The 14,291-nt window shown below is 37.1% G+C and overlaps 3 protein-coding genes across 3 annotated transcripts in view; 1 reads left to right on the top strand and 2 right to left on the bottom strand.

Annotated features, from left to right (window-relative positions):
• Window positions 1–1,987, bottom strand: part of LOC137932113 (uncharacterized) — a 38,390-nt gene extending 36,403 nt beyond the window's left edge. Inside the window, exon 1 of the mRNA XM_068775688.1 lies at window positions 1,831–1,987. Within this exon, the coding sequence (XP_068631789.1) occupies window positions 1,831–1,881 (51 nt within the window). The 5' untranslated portion in view covers window positions 1,882–1,987. The remainder of the gene's footprint in view (window positions 1–1,830) is intronic.
• The window catches only part of Adsl (adenylosuccinate lyase), a 45,780-nt gene extending 39,720 nt beyond the window's left edge, over window positions 1–6,060 (top strand). Inside the window, exons 2-3 of the mRNA XM_068776144.1 lie at window positions 3,681–3,976; window positions 4,978–6,060. Coding sequence (XP_068632245.1) covers window positions 3,681–3,976; window positions 4,978–5,992 — 1,311 coding nt within the window. The 3' untranslated portion in view covers window positions 5,993–6,060. The remainder of the gene's footprint in view (window positions 1–3,680; window positions 3,977–4,977) is intronic.
• A 7-nt stretch (window positions 6,061–6,067) lies between these two features.
• Window positions 6,068–14,291, bottom strand: part of LOC137932502 (mucin-2-like) — a 56,820-nt gene continuing 48,596 nt past the window's right edge. The window contains exons 5-9 of the mRNA XM_068776145.1: window positions 13,943–14,066; window positions 13,281–13,391; window positions 12,508–12,661; window positions 12,137–12,349; window positions 6,068–11,298 (exon numbers count right to left, since the gene is read on the bottom strand). Of these exons, the coding sequence (XP_068632246.1) occupies window positions 6,431–11,298; window positions 12,137–12,349; window positions 12,508–12,661; window positions 13,281–13,391; window positions 13,943–14,066 (5,470 nt within the window). The 3' untranslated portion in view covers window positions 6,068–6,430. The remainder of the gene's footprint in view (window positions 11,299–12,136; window positions 12,350–12,507; window positions 12,662–13,280; window positions 13,392–13,942; window positions 14,067–14,291) is intronic.

Below are 14,291 nucleotides of genomic sequence, written 5' to 3'. Positions count from 1 at the left end.
CGTTAATTAAAAAAATATTCTAAATTCAAACTATACTTTTGATTCTAAAATTGTTTTTCTTGCATAACTTATTTTTTCATAAAGCAATTCGAATTATTAACATGATATCAGCCACAAGGCGATATTTGCTACACATAGGCCTCCCCAATAGATTTTCGATCGTACCGGAAGTGGCCTTTATCCAGCGTATTACAGCAGCCTTAACATGATCGTAGGTCCTCTTTGTGAGACCTATGCTGCACTTGCCGATCCGTGCTGTCCATTAAAAAAACTTAAGGCCCCAGCGGCCATCTTTTCTGCGTTCTATTTGGCCTATCAACTGACACTTGCACTTCCCAATCCTAGCTACATAGGCAAGTTTCGTTCGTCTACTGATCTCTTCATTTCTGAATAGATATCGTAGACATATCCCGAGCATAAATATGCCCACGGCCTATCAATTAAAGAAAGTAAAAAGTATAAAAAGTAAACAATAATAAATTTATATAAACGCAAATCTAATGTAATGAACGAACAATCCACACCTTTAATAATTTACTTTATACGTAAAACTAATAATACAAGGTGCGGTCTTATCTCCGCTGATAGGAAATGAGGTCGCAAGGGCCTATCAACTTTTATAACTTAACCAAGCAAAGAGACGCAAATTGGGACATTTGTTATATAAATTCTGCTCAGGTTTATAGCACAAATCTACGTTTGAAAGTGTTGAATAAATAAATCATCATTATTAAACCTGTTAATGAGTTATTGCTATGATAATAGCGGGAGTTAAATTCAAAGCGGATTTGATTTGTTAGTATATATTACTTAAGGTTTGATTCCGTTGCTGCATATGACTAGTTTAGATTATTGAAAGTTGCTGTATGCTTCCTACGCCTTGGAAATTTATAGGAAAAGTCTGTCCAGTTGTGGGGGGAGCCTTCTAGCTGAATTGATGATATTGATGTGATTAAATCCTTCTTCGGTTTAAAAGACTTATAATAATTTGTAACTATCATATCCGATATTTGCTTTGGAAACGGTTTATCCTACTCCAAATTTCCTAAAAATTTGCAAGTAATATACTTTTAATAAATTTTTGTGACATTCGTCATGTTCCGATGATTTATAATGTATTAGTTTATTATTATTCTTTCTATGATTTAATGTTTACTCCAAGCGTTCAGTGAATATTTGTTCTATAATTAGGATTATTATTGTTTCATCATTCGTATAATTGTAACATTGTTACAGGCAATGTTGTGTAAGAATTCGTTACTGCACTTTTATATAAACTCACGCAAAATCATTGTTTTATAATGGTTTGTTTAAGCTAGTTGGTAACACATAAGAATAATTTCCTTTTTGATTGACAGGTCCTTTGACTTATTGATATTCAGTTTCCATGGGATTTGAATATAACAGTCCGCTGAGGTTGCATAGGCGTAAGGTTCTGTATAAAAACCAAGCCCAAGGGTTGTCTTGAAAACCTTGGGAGAAGTGTGAATATGTTTCACAAGATTAAGACACTTCCAAACCCTTTCCTCTTTTATGCAGATCTTTCTCGGAGTGGCCAGACACAAAGGCTTCGATGGAACTCGCTTTATATTGGCATCGATGCCCATATGAGTCGAACCTCGGCTCTATCGATTTGTTATAGTCAGACTAAAGAGTTTTGATATTATTTCAAGTTACCTGATTAAATTATGTGCCAATATTGTAATAAATATTTCAATATTATTCGCTATTAGATTGAATCCAGTATTAAAGAGTCCATTGCATGCTTGTTTTTATTTGGAAAGTACAGAATGATAAGAGTACGGATATGAAAAGGGAACTTTTACTTACGATCTTAAAAACTTTCACCACAATGGTGGCAATTGTTTGTACGGAAACCATTTTCACTGCTTTGGCACTTTATTTATAACTAACTGCGCGGCACGAAATTTTTCTTTGTCTATTTTCTTTGACACCTCGTTTTGTCTTGTGTCCGTTTTTGATAACAGTTAACTAGTCACTGGATGATATCATTTATCAGTTCGTACGCTTTTATCATGCGAGTGTCTAATCTTATCTATTTCAGCGAATTAGTGGCACAGGTCGCATGCTTGTTGTTTCACTCTTTTAAATATTTAACCTGATATACTTCAGGGTGACCATGTGCTTATTCATTCAACTCAACTGTAATAGGTCTACTGTTGGACATAAGTTTCCCCCATGTGCTGTTACTATTTACGTTCCCATGACAATACCGTCATCTGAAACTAGACACTGATTCTTGTTCTTGTCAAATGCCATTTAACCGCTGGCATTGACACCCCCATCGTTTAAGTAAAAAGGCATTTTGTCCAGACCTTTTTAATCTAACGCTGCTCGAGGACTCTTTTGGGAGCTTGAATTTTGAGAGGGGGTTTTAGTCTCAATAGCGAAAAAAACGTACAAAAAAGGCTGCATCGATTTAAGCCAATATTATTCATTGAAATAATACTAAATATTGCTATTAAATCGCGGTTTAATATTACGTTTCCGACGTTTTAAATGCTTTGTAATAGTCATGATAACGTGTAGAACCAAGCTTGGTCGGCTATTTATCATAGTTATTTCAAACTTACATAATTGTTCTCGACACAAAAAATTATCTTTTGGTATCTAGGAACATTTAATTAATTAATACATTTACGCTATTATTTTATCGCCGCCCTTGTTAAATGAAATGTTCTTCTTCTTGTTTATACAAAACAAGTTTATTGATCGTAGGTGTAAAAACGTTTAATGGGTGTATAAATAGCTCCTTTGTCACCATAAAACAATCGCCCTTATAAAGTAATCACACTGAAATACGTTAATTTTTTTTTTCTTTTCGCATGCTATAGCCGATAACTTCTGGCAATACAAAGTCTTTAGGGACAGATAATAAACAATAATTAACTTTAATTTATAGTAATTTTAATGACATTTTATTATCAGTATGTTATTTATTATTTCTAACACCATTGATTTTTGGACAGGGTGTCACATACATTAATTGACAACAAATGTGCTATAGCCGTGCATTTTGCCATGTGATATATTACGTTGTTCATATTCATCGAATAAAATAGAATGGAATTTTGAAAACACTTTTTACGCATTATGGTATTAGTTCAGAGTGTCATAAATCAGTGCTCAAAGAGCATATTGTAGAACTTACAGTTAATGACTATCTTCTACGTTCCTCTTTATTTAATTTACGAAGACGGCAGATTATCATTTTTTTTAAAGCCATCAGAACTATAGCGTTTCTGTGGTGTTTTCCCATATTGAGATTGTACTTAATTAAATACTCCGGAGAATCCGGCATTACTAGTATTTTGGGGTATTGCAGTGTTATATTTGTGGTTTTCAATGCGATGGAAATACTTATGTCCTCTACTAAAATTTGAGTTTTTTAATTTAAATAGCCTCACTATCTATTATTGACAGGATTCGATGTTCTTTCACGACGCTTTAATATTTCACACCTCTTTAAAAAGTTATTTTTATGTTGTATCATTTTTAATGTACCATTTATATTTTGATGGTAAATACAGTAGAAAGCAAAACATAAAATATTATCATTTCAGCAGTAGGACATCCACTGCCAGACATAGGCCTCTTCTATAGGATTCCAAAGAGTAATTGGAAGAGATTAGACTAAAAATATCATCTTTAAATTTCAGGAGTTGGGTCTCGATATCACTGATGAGCAGATACAGGAACTAGAGGCTGCCATTCATGATATTGACTTCGCATCGGCCGCGGAACACGAGAAGCTCGTCCGTCACGATGTGATGGCACATGTTCACACTCTTGCAGAGCGTTGTCCCCGTGCTGCACCAATCATCCACCTTGGTGCTACCTCGTGCTACGTCGGAGACAATACTGACCTGATCGTGCTGAGACACGGCCTAGACTTACTGCTTCCCCGACTAGCCGCTGTAATTAATCAACTAGCTAAATTCGCTGACGAATATAAGTAAGTACTGATTCAGATTCGATATTTAAAGCAGGTTTTATAACTACGGCATTTATATCAATAACATACATACAAAACTTCTAATAACTATACTTTCCACTTTAAGAAAAAATGGCAGAAGAGAACAATTTTATCTACAAGTATCACATCGAACTCCTGTAATATGCTGTGTCCCGTGCAACGACATGCCTAAACTTAAAAAAAAGCTACAAGGTTTATTGTATTATTTCCGAACATCATAACACAAAGATAATATGTATACATCTGTTGTATCTTCCACATCTCAGATTAATCAATAGTGACTTATTTATTGGGAAATGTTAGGTGCTTCATAAATCTCTAAAATTTATCAGGCTATTCGATTAGCGAATCGGAGAGTGTTATTATAATTTAAATTTGCTTTTTATTTTCAATATAGTTCTCCTGTTGTTTATTTCATATATTTATTGAAAATAAAGGACTAAACATTATTATATATACTTACATAAAAAGGAAAGAAATCCTTTTTGATGATGGTAGGAGGTACGACCTGCTCATAACATCTATGTTTATGTGTTTTTAAGGCTAACTCTGACAGAAAGTTTCGCGCCCGTCTTTTTGTTTATTTAAGATGGTGCGTCTCACTGGGCCAGTAGTTTTTTGGTGTTCATTATCATAATTTTTGCCGTACTGATATTCCTACCTTATAGAGTTCCAATAAAAAGTGCACAGATGATCTTCCTTTTGTGGTTCTGGTTTTAAGGGTTAGTACCCTAGACATGTCAGAAATTGTTTATAAAGTTAATTGTTTCAGATGTCTGTAAATTGTATACCCTTTTCAAATCTACAATGAACCCATAAATTGTTTTTAATAATTATTCCGTTAAACAACTTTTACATCCAAATACTTTATTAATCATTTTAATTGTGTAATATTGAAAATAATTTTATGCATGTGTTTGTATTGTAAAGTTTTTTTTGTTTATTTTACTTTAATTTATATACGTTTTTTTTAATTTCAGATCATTACCAATACTCGGCTTCACTCATTTACAACCAGCACAACTGACAACAGTAGGAAAGCGCGCCTCACTCTGGTTAAGTGACCTTCTTATGGACGAACGCGCGATGTCTCGCGCTAGAAATGACCTGCGTTTCCGAGGAGTCAAAGGTACAACGGGCACACAAGCTTCTTTCTTACAACTGTTTCATGGAGACTCAGAAAAAGTCCGTGCTCTAGATAAGAGAGTCGCAGAACTTGCCGGTTTCGACAAACGTTACATCGTCACTGGACAAACTTACTCAAGGAAAGTAGACCTAGAAGTTATATCGGCTCTGTCGGGGCTTGGTGCGAGTGTACATAAGATGTGCTCAGACATACGTATACTGGCTTCGAGAAAGGAGTTGGAAGAGCCATTTGAGACGTCGCAAATCGGTTCAAGCGCGATGCCTTACAAACGTAACCCCATGAGATCGGAACGTTGCTGTGCTCTTGCTCGGCATCTGATCACTCTTCACGCCAACGCAGCGAACACCCACGCGGTGCAGTGGCTTGAGCGCACGCTTGACGATTCCGCTAATCGACGTCTCACGTTAGCCGAAGCTTTTCTTACTGCTGACGCCACTCTACTTACCCTTCTTAATATTTGTCAAGGGCTAGTTGTATACCCTAAAGTAATTGCTCGCCACATCGCACAAGAGCTACCATTTATGGCAACTGAAAATATTATTATGGCAATGGTACAGGCTGGAGGTGATCGACAAGTTTGTCATGAGAAAATAAGGGTGCTCTCTCATGAAGCCGGAGCGCAAGTAAAACAATACGGTAAAGACAACGACTTAATTGAACGCGTGAAAAAAGACCCTTATTTTGCGCCAATCATTTCACAATTAGATAGCATTCTGGATGCTTCTACGTTCATTGGCAGAGCGCCCGAACAAGTCACCGACTTCCTCACAGAAGAAGTTAATCCCTTGCTTTCTGAGTACGAAAAACTCTTGGCAGGACTAGAAAAACCAGTTACTTTAAACATTTAATGCTTTTTACAAAAGATAATTTGACAAAATACAAACACACATTGTTAATGAATAAAATGATATATTTACAGCGTGTTGTTGCTATATTAATTTATAAAAATACAAAAATATTCTTTTTCTCTATTTTACAAAAGATAACATGCTATACAAACTAAACAGTGGTAACTAATATTCAATCAAAAATTTTGAATTTTCACAAGATATATTTAGCGAGCGCAAGCTTTATTAAAAGAGCACATGATTAATAAATAACTATGAGATAACATTAACAAAATCAAAAATAAATAAGCTTATAGAATTAAAATAAGAAAGAAAGACAAGTATCAACTTAATGAAAGTTGATGGGGCGTTAGAAATTATGGAGAATTTTGTGATCACACGTATATCACAATTTCGATGGCACATCGAGATTCATTTTAATCTTTTTAGGAAACCTATTTAAAGGGTATTTGTGAGAAGTGTATCACCTTGGCAAGCGGGACCTTGGCTAGGCCAATTGCAGGCTCCCAAATTAGGGTCAAAACTAAGTTGAATTGGACAATTGAAAACGTGAAGCGTGAATCTCTGTTTAGTGCAATCCCATCTGCATGCGTAGAATTTGTTACATTGTTTAGGGTGACGGAACAAACCAGCTCTCTGGCAGTCGACGGATCCTTGAAGTGTCTCGTCTCTGCTCCTCCATCCGCCCGGACCATAACGATCGAATGTTTGCGAATCTGTACTTGCTTCTGCTTGCTTAATTTCTACGGTTGGTGAAACTTCCTCATTTAACAGCACCGTCCTATAAGTAGGAGCAACGGTAACAGCTTTAACTCTCGGACGTATTCTTATAACCCTTTCCGTAGTAGAAATAGCTGCTGGTGTACTTGAGATGTAACTTCCCTGATCATTACCGTTTGGCACAATCGCTATATTATCGTTACTAGCTTGATCTTGGTAGTCTTGATAGAATGAATCATCAGGGACAATGATAGGATTAAATGTCGAGGTTACAGCTGGAGCAGGTGTGACAGTAGTTACTACAGGTGTTTGTATCCTCGATGTTTGCGTAACAGCATCAAAGTCACCATCGTAGGTTTCAATATATTGTTGCTTTACGGTCGGCCTTCTTCCTTTCAACACTAGGACTGGAGATTGGCAGCTACATACTGCTCCTAACTTTCGGACGAGTAATGGGTTAAAGTCATTTATCTTTGTTACGACAGCAACTTTAGGTTTTGTTCGTCTAACTGGGACGAGCGAAGATGTTACTTCTATTAATTCTTGGTTGATCGGAGCATATGTCGATGTAATAGTTTTGTAGCTTCCTGTGTTGGAGGTGGAAGAAGGAGTTGAATAACTTACTAAACCAGCATCCGGTCCAACAGTTCCAAAACCTAGTAAGTTAGATTTAGCGTTTTCCACGACGATGTTCTGCTTTCTTGACAGCGGAGACAAAGTTGATGACAATACTACAGGACCGTCATCGGAAACAGTATATTCTTGGAAAGGATTTACCTTAATTTTATGAGAAAATGATGTGTCAAAATTAGTTACTCCTACCGATTCCAAATTCTGCTCATATTCATTTGCTGGAGGCAAGTAGTCAGGACCTTTGAAAGTTGTCGATTCCACGTATTTATAGGAAGGAGCTTGAGTAGTGGATGCAATCGGTCTCACATATTTAGGTCTGCTTCTTCGAGGAGCAGTAGTGGATACTTCTACTAATTCCGGTGCGTAGGTTGAAGTCACAATTTTAGGCGATGAATAATAATTTTCAGTATTGGATATCACAACCGGGGCTACGGTGCTGTAAGTTACCGGTGATACTAACCCTGCGTCAGTGCCCACTGAACCATAACCAAGTAATTGAGATTTTGCAGTCTCTACAACAATGTTCTGCTTTCTATAAATTGGTGAAGATGTTGACGAACCTATCGGAGCAGCATCCAACGAAACGGTGTAATCTTGATAAGGATTCTTTGAGATCTTTGACTCAAATACAGTTTGTCCTATAGGAGGTAAATATTCCCTTGACTTTGTAGTTGGTTTAGCTGTTGTTTGAGGTGGCAGATATTCAGGACCGTTATACTCAACTGTAGTTTTAGATACAGCAGGTAAGTACTCCCTTGAGGTGGCCGCTGTAGAATACGTTACAGGTCTATATGTTGAGGTAACAATAGGAGTCACTGTTGACACAACAGGCGGTAAATATTCTTCACCCTTATATCCAACTTGAATTTCGGGGGCTTGATAAACAGTTTGCTGGTAGACAGTCTTCGTAGGTTGCTCTACAGTTGTTTGTCCTATCGCAACTTGCGCTGGTATTGTTTGACTTATATCATACTGTTGTGACAAATCTATTGGTTTATAATCGTACTCGTCTTTCGTTTTGTAGATTATTGAGTCCCGTTGTTGCACTATTGGCCCAGATGCAGCAGATAATGTAGACCCTAGTTGATAGTCAGTTTCGGGTGCGATGCTTTCAGAAGCTTTATAGGTTTGACTTGCATCAACTCCGCCCTTAGTGATATAATGATCTTCATATACCAAAGTTGAGGGTGTAGTAGAAACAAAGACTACGTCTTTTCCAGAGTTATATTGTTTACCTGTGTTTTGATGGAATTCTTGATGAGAAACAGCACTGGCATCTGAATAACTAACCCTTGATGGACCAGTATTGCCTTGTATTTCAGGTTGACTGTAAGCATATCCTTCATGATTTAGTTGTGAATTCTGGTTACTATAAATTTGTTGACCCGTTTGGTATTTAACTTGACTCTGTTGAATGAAAGGTTTGATTGTTTGTGTAAAAACTGCAGCTGTTGGTTGAACATATGTAACTGGAGTTACCTTTTGTGTGTATTTCAGAATAGGATTTTCATAAATAGAAACGGCAGGCTGTTGATAAGTCAATTCAACTTTAGTCAGCGGGGTTGTAGAAACAGGAACAAGTTTCTGTGTTTGAATTCTCTGTCTGAATGTGTAAGGTCTATAAGTTGATGACACAATGGGAACAGGCGTCGATGATTCTACAACTGTCTTGGATTCATTTTCTAAAGTTACTGTGGGTTGTTGATTATAATAACCACTTACTGAAGCATCTTGCGTATATGTATTAACTTGAGCTGCATCGACTTTATGGAATGTTTGTTGGTTATAAGAATGTGGTTGGTAGGTAGATACTACGGGTTGAATAGAAACAGCAGGTTGTACCGTAGAATATTGAATCACGTTTATGGGCTGTTCATATGTAATTCCAGATTTGGTATAAGTGTATTCACCATTGTCAATTCCACTGACTTTTGAACTTTCATCTGTATGCACAGTTTGATGGCTGAACGTCTGAGGTACGTACGTTTGCGGTATTACTTTCTTGGTATATTTTAGGAATGGATTTTCATACAGAGTGACTGGCGTCGACTGAACAATAGGTCGTACTGTTGAGGAAACCACTCTGTGAACAGTCTGTTGATTGAATCCTCGTGGAGTATAAGTTGATGTTATTATAGGTGAGGGTGTTGAGAATTGAAAGACTGTTCTTTGTGTATCGTCGTAGCCGGCTGGGTTTGTATATTCGTATGTAGCTTGGTTGTTTTGAGCGAAGGCGTTGATTTTGTTAACATCCACATTGTGAAGGGTTTGTTGGCTATAAGCATGTGGTTGGTAAGTGGATACGACGGGCTTGATTGATGCAGTAGGTAAAGTTTGCGTGAATTGTACCACTGTTTGCGGTTGAACAAATGTGACTGTAGAATCACCCTGTTTATAGTTAGTTGACCCTGTTTCAGCGGAGTATACGTTCGCAGTATTAATATTATTATTAGTTTGTTGTGAGTACGTAGTAACTGATGGACCAGTTGTATAAGCTACTAATTTCTTTATAGGCAATTCTGTAACAGGAGTGGCGTATTCTGAGACACCTGAACCTACGTTATAAATGGTTTGTTGTTGATGACTAAATGATTGAGGCTTGTAGGTAGATATAGATATATCAGGCGCAGCAGTGGTATAAGAGAGGCCTTCTTCGAATTTTACACTTGGTTTAGGATAATCATAGCCAGTCGAGGCTTTACTTTCACTTTGATAATTAGTATTCAGAGAGAAATCGGTGATTTCCACTTTGGGAGTAATGAAAGTGACAGGCGCTTGAGTATATCCAAATATTTGCTTGATGCTTGTTTTAGGTGCTAATGGAACGTATGTTGTTTTGTAAGTGGTTACTGTTGGCAAAGCTGTGGTAACTGCGAATGGTGTTGCAGTAGTAGGAATACCGGAAGAAGTAGGGTTTGTTACAAAGCTGTAGCCGTCGACATTGTGTAGATCAGTTCCGACATGGTTTATAGTCACTGCCGGTTGAGAGAGGAAGGTGACTTGTCCTCTTTGTTGAGTTTGATCTTCGTATGTACTACCGACATCGACTAGAGTTGTTTTACCAACGAGGCCAACATTAACCGCTCCAGCGGTCAATGTGTGTCCCGCGTCGTGAGCACCTGAATCATACGATCCAACATAACCATTAATATTATAGGATCCCGTGTACCCGGTGTTATGTCCTCCTTCTTCAAACGCTGGACCTTTGGGTTTTTCATAATAGTATCCTCCGGATTGCGTGTTGGCTTCACCATTGTAATTCCATGAGTCGTTATATTTTCCGACGTCAATGCCTTTTGTAACTGTGTAACCGTAGTCGACGTGTTTGTATGGTACGACTGGTGAAGCGACGTGGTTATACGGCAAAGCGTGGTCACCCGTTGGATCGTGGACGTACTTTCCTGTATTCGAGGGACGGTATTTACCGTCGTTGTATTTATTGCCTCTATATAATTGTGGTCTGTAAATTCCTGGGTTATACCTACTGTCATATTTACCTGAGTTTTTATTAGCGGAGCTGGTAGAACCTACGCTTTGCGCGTAAGAAGCTGTTGCTCCTGTATTTTGGAGAGAACCTGTACTAGCACCAACTTTACTGGTAGGCAACCTATAGTCATCTAAGATAATAGAGCCGCTTGTATATTGTGGTTCATTGTTACTGTTAGCTTGTACTATTGCTGGGTTAACATTAGATGCTTGTGCTTCGCCGTTATTGTATTTCACAACATTTTCGACTACGCTCGAAGCGTCGTTCGTTAATACATAATCATGACCGTAGCTGGCACCGCCCTCGAGTTCTTCGGATGCAATGAAGTTACCATTTACAGCGTCGCCATTTGTGAGGAATCCACCTTGTATACCAACTAAATTGTCCAATGATGCTCCGGATACCAAACTCTGATGAGCTGCAACGTTCACAGCATCTGCTGTTTTACCCTGGAAACCGAGAGCACCTGAAACGAAAAATTTATGATATAGTGTTATAAATTGTTCGTTGTTAAAAAAATCTAATATTAAAGATCCCTTAGTTGCTAAGTGATGAAACATCTTACCCATATTCTAAAATAAGTCTTTGTTATCGTGAACAACTTATTTACTTATTGGCGTTTACACAATAACAAAGTTCCAAGACTCATGCAGGAATCTGTATACAGCTCCTTACAAACCGATTCAATGCAAGGTAATTGATTTACACCTATGTAAACGCTTTCAAGGGGTAAATGCATACCTCATCTGTCAGCAAAAAAATTAAAAACTGTATTTCTAATTCCCAATTAACCTACATATATATAGTGTTTACTCTAAAATATGTTACATTAATTAATTTTTTTTACAGAAATGCAACTGGAAAGTAACTTTTGGCAATGTAGTCTGCAGAGACAGATAGTGAAGAGTTATTAATTTTTATTTATAGTAATTTAAATTTTAAAAATAGATTTTTGGTTAGGGTGTACTACATTAATTGACAGCAAATAAGTTATACATTCAACCCTTTAAAGCCTTTACATCTATAACCTATCACCCTGTATTACACTGAATTAAGAAGCCATTAAGCTCTTATATCGTTTAGGCGCACGCACAATAGAATGACTCCGGGGGGAAACTTCTGACGGTACTCGAATCTCGTTCAGCGGCCGTATTCAAGGGTTCCGACGACCATGGATGCCCGGTCGTCGGAAGGTGCTAAAAGCTGGCTGCTTCTATTAGAAATCTCTAGGAGTCCTATGTCGAGTTAAGGACGTCATACGGCTGAAATTAAGATGACGAATAATATGTACTTTGTAAATTCACCTGTCAATATGGCGCCGGAGAATCCGTAGGCTTCGGCCTCGTACCGGGCGATGTTACCGCAGCCCGGCACGAGCCACGGCCAGTCACATTTCAATCTCGCTGCATCGAAACCTAAGCCGAACGGACAGCGGAACTCGTACGCAGTCAACGGCGCCTTCCCGTGGTCTAGACAGGCGAAGAACCAACGGCAGTTTTCGGGGTCCGCGTAATAACCTGTTGATTAAAAATATTTTTATACTGTTCTTAAATTTTAAAAATCAGAAAAAAAACGTAAATAATCTCATTGTCGCTCTTACTGATAATTCATTACGAGATTATCGAAGTCAAAGAATATAAACATTTAACTAGTCATAATTTTGCTTGAGTGATACCTTCAACTTCGGGACAGATGAACCGTGTCCTAGGCACAGGCGCGATCTCTGATGAACCAGGACATGCCTGGGAATGAGGCAGGCTCCCCGGCCACACGCAGACCTCGTACCGAGAATCGAACGCCAGACCCGTAGGACAGTCAAATTCGAAGACCTAAAATAATTATTAAATTTTTAAATGTTACGAGGATAAAGCAATAAACAAACAATGAAATCTAAAATTATTTTAATTATCTTTATCATTTCCACCGCAAGACGTCCAATGCTGGACGTAAGCCTCCCCCATAGATTTACAATCGGTTCAGTAGAAAGCAGTCTGCATTGTGTTCTTGCCGATGACCTTGTTAATGTTGCAGTTTGCTAGGCTTGCCGGTTCAATTTGACTGCTCTACTATTTTCTAACAAAACTTATAAATGACATACATTCCCAGTGTTTGAGATGAGTGTAGAGAAATATCGGATATTGATCTTAAGCGGATCCGATTTTTAGCTATTCGATAAATTATTAATATAAAACAACACCGACAGTATAATGAAGAAAATAAGTCCTAAGGACTTAACATTACAAATATCTTTGTGATGGATCATAACCCAATTTCGACGGAGATATACGAGTATGTTCATCGGTAGGAAGACAAAGCTTATAACACTTAATAAATATCACCCTTATATCACGAGAGAAAGATGTAAGTTATTTGTGGAAACATGAATATTTTGCTATATGAACGAAATGTCATAATGAAATCGTTAAAAGAAAACAATAAATTTCTTACGGTGTAATCTGGTGAATACTGGTCAAATTTCACGCAGCGGTAAAATCTGGCGCAGGATCTAGGGTGAACGAAGTAGCCTTGACGTGAGCACGAAAATTCAGTTCTTGTGTCCTGTAACACAAAGTTTAATATCAAGAAATGCTGTCTGTACTCCCATCTATATGCGTATATATTCTATAGGTTACATATATATAAATATATACATATATTAAGAAGCTTTTCTTTATATCCTATAAATTATAATACGAAATGATTTACTGATTCTTTGTAAAAACGCAAATTACTTGTGAAGTTAATACATTAGTGTTTTAAGATGTTTTCAGCAACAGCTGCGTTAATTGCGCGAATATTAACAACTTGTTGGAAAAGGGTGTTTTGACTCATTTGATTTCAAAATATAATAACTTTGTTATATTGCGATACACTAAGTGATTCTCGTAAATGCTTTGTATATATAAAAATATATGTTACATATTTTTAATCTAATAAAAAACTTTTGTTAATACAGCATTCGTTGACTAAATAGGGTACGTATTTGTATTTTGGACTGGGGTACGTATTTGTATTTTAGACATTCTGTCTACATTAAATTTTCAACAAGAGTGGTATTTATGTCATGATTGTCCAATATCGTTAATTTTTATTTTTTAAATGGATATTACCTCTCGTATGGAGTGGATTACGCCATCGGAGTCAACGACCTGTGTGATACGGTATGGAGACACTTGGAGGGCGTCTAATGGTCGACCTTGGCCTGAAGCAGCTAGGATCTCGTTCTCGAGAGACCTGATAACCAAAAAAAAACAAAGAGTAAGTTCAATTATCCGTGTCAATGAATAAATAAAAAGTATTAGCAAAAATTGTAAACAAAAATGGTAAATAAAGAAAACCTATGCTGCGAAATAAGTACCAATATAATTAGGAATGTAGGCGAGGAAAGAAAGGCGACGTGTGTAAGAAGATCAGAAAGTAAATAATGAAAGATTTTGTGAAGGATGTAAGAAAAATAAA

This window comes from Battus philenor, unplaced genomic scaffold (assembly GCF_028537555.1).
Source record: "Battus philenor isolate CCGP_79_NKW_IND1 unplaced genomic scaffold, ilBatPhil1.0.hap1 SCAF_9, whole genome shotgun sequence".
In the NCBI taxonomy this organism is placed as follows: domain Eukaryota; kingdom Metazoa; phylum Arthropoda; class Insecta; order Lepidoptera; family Papilionidae; genus Battus; species Battus philenor.
Note: the sequence above shows the minus strand (reverse complement) of the source record. Positions and strands in the feature narration are given on the sequence as shown.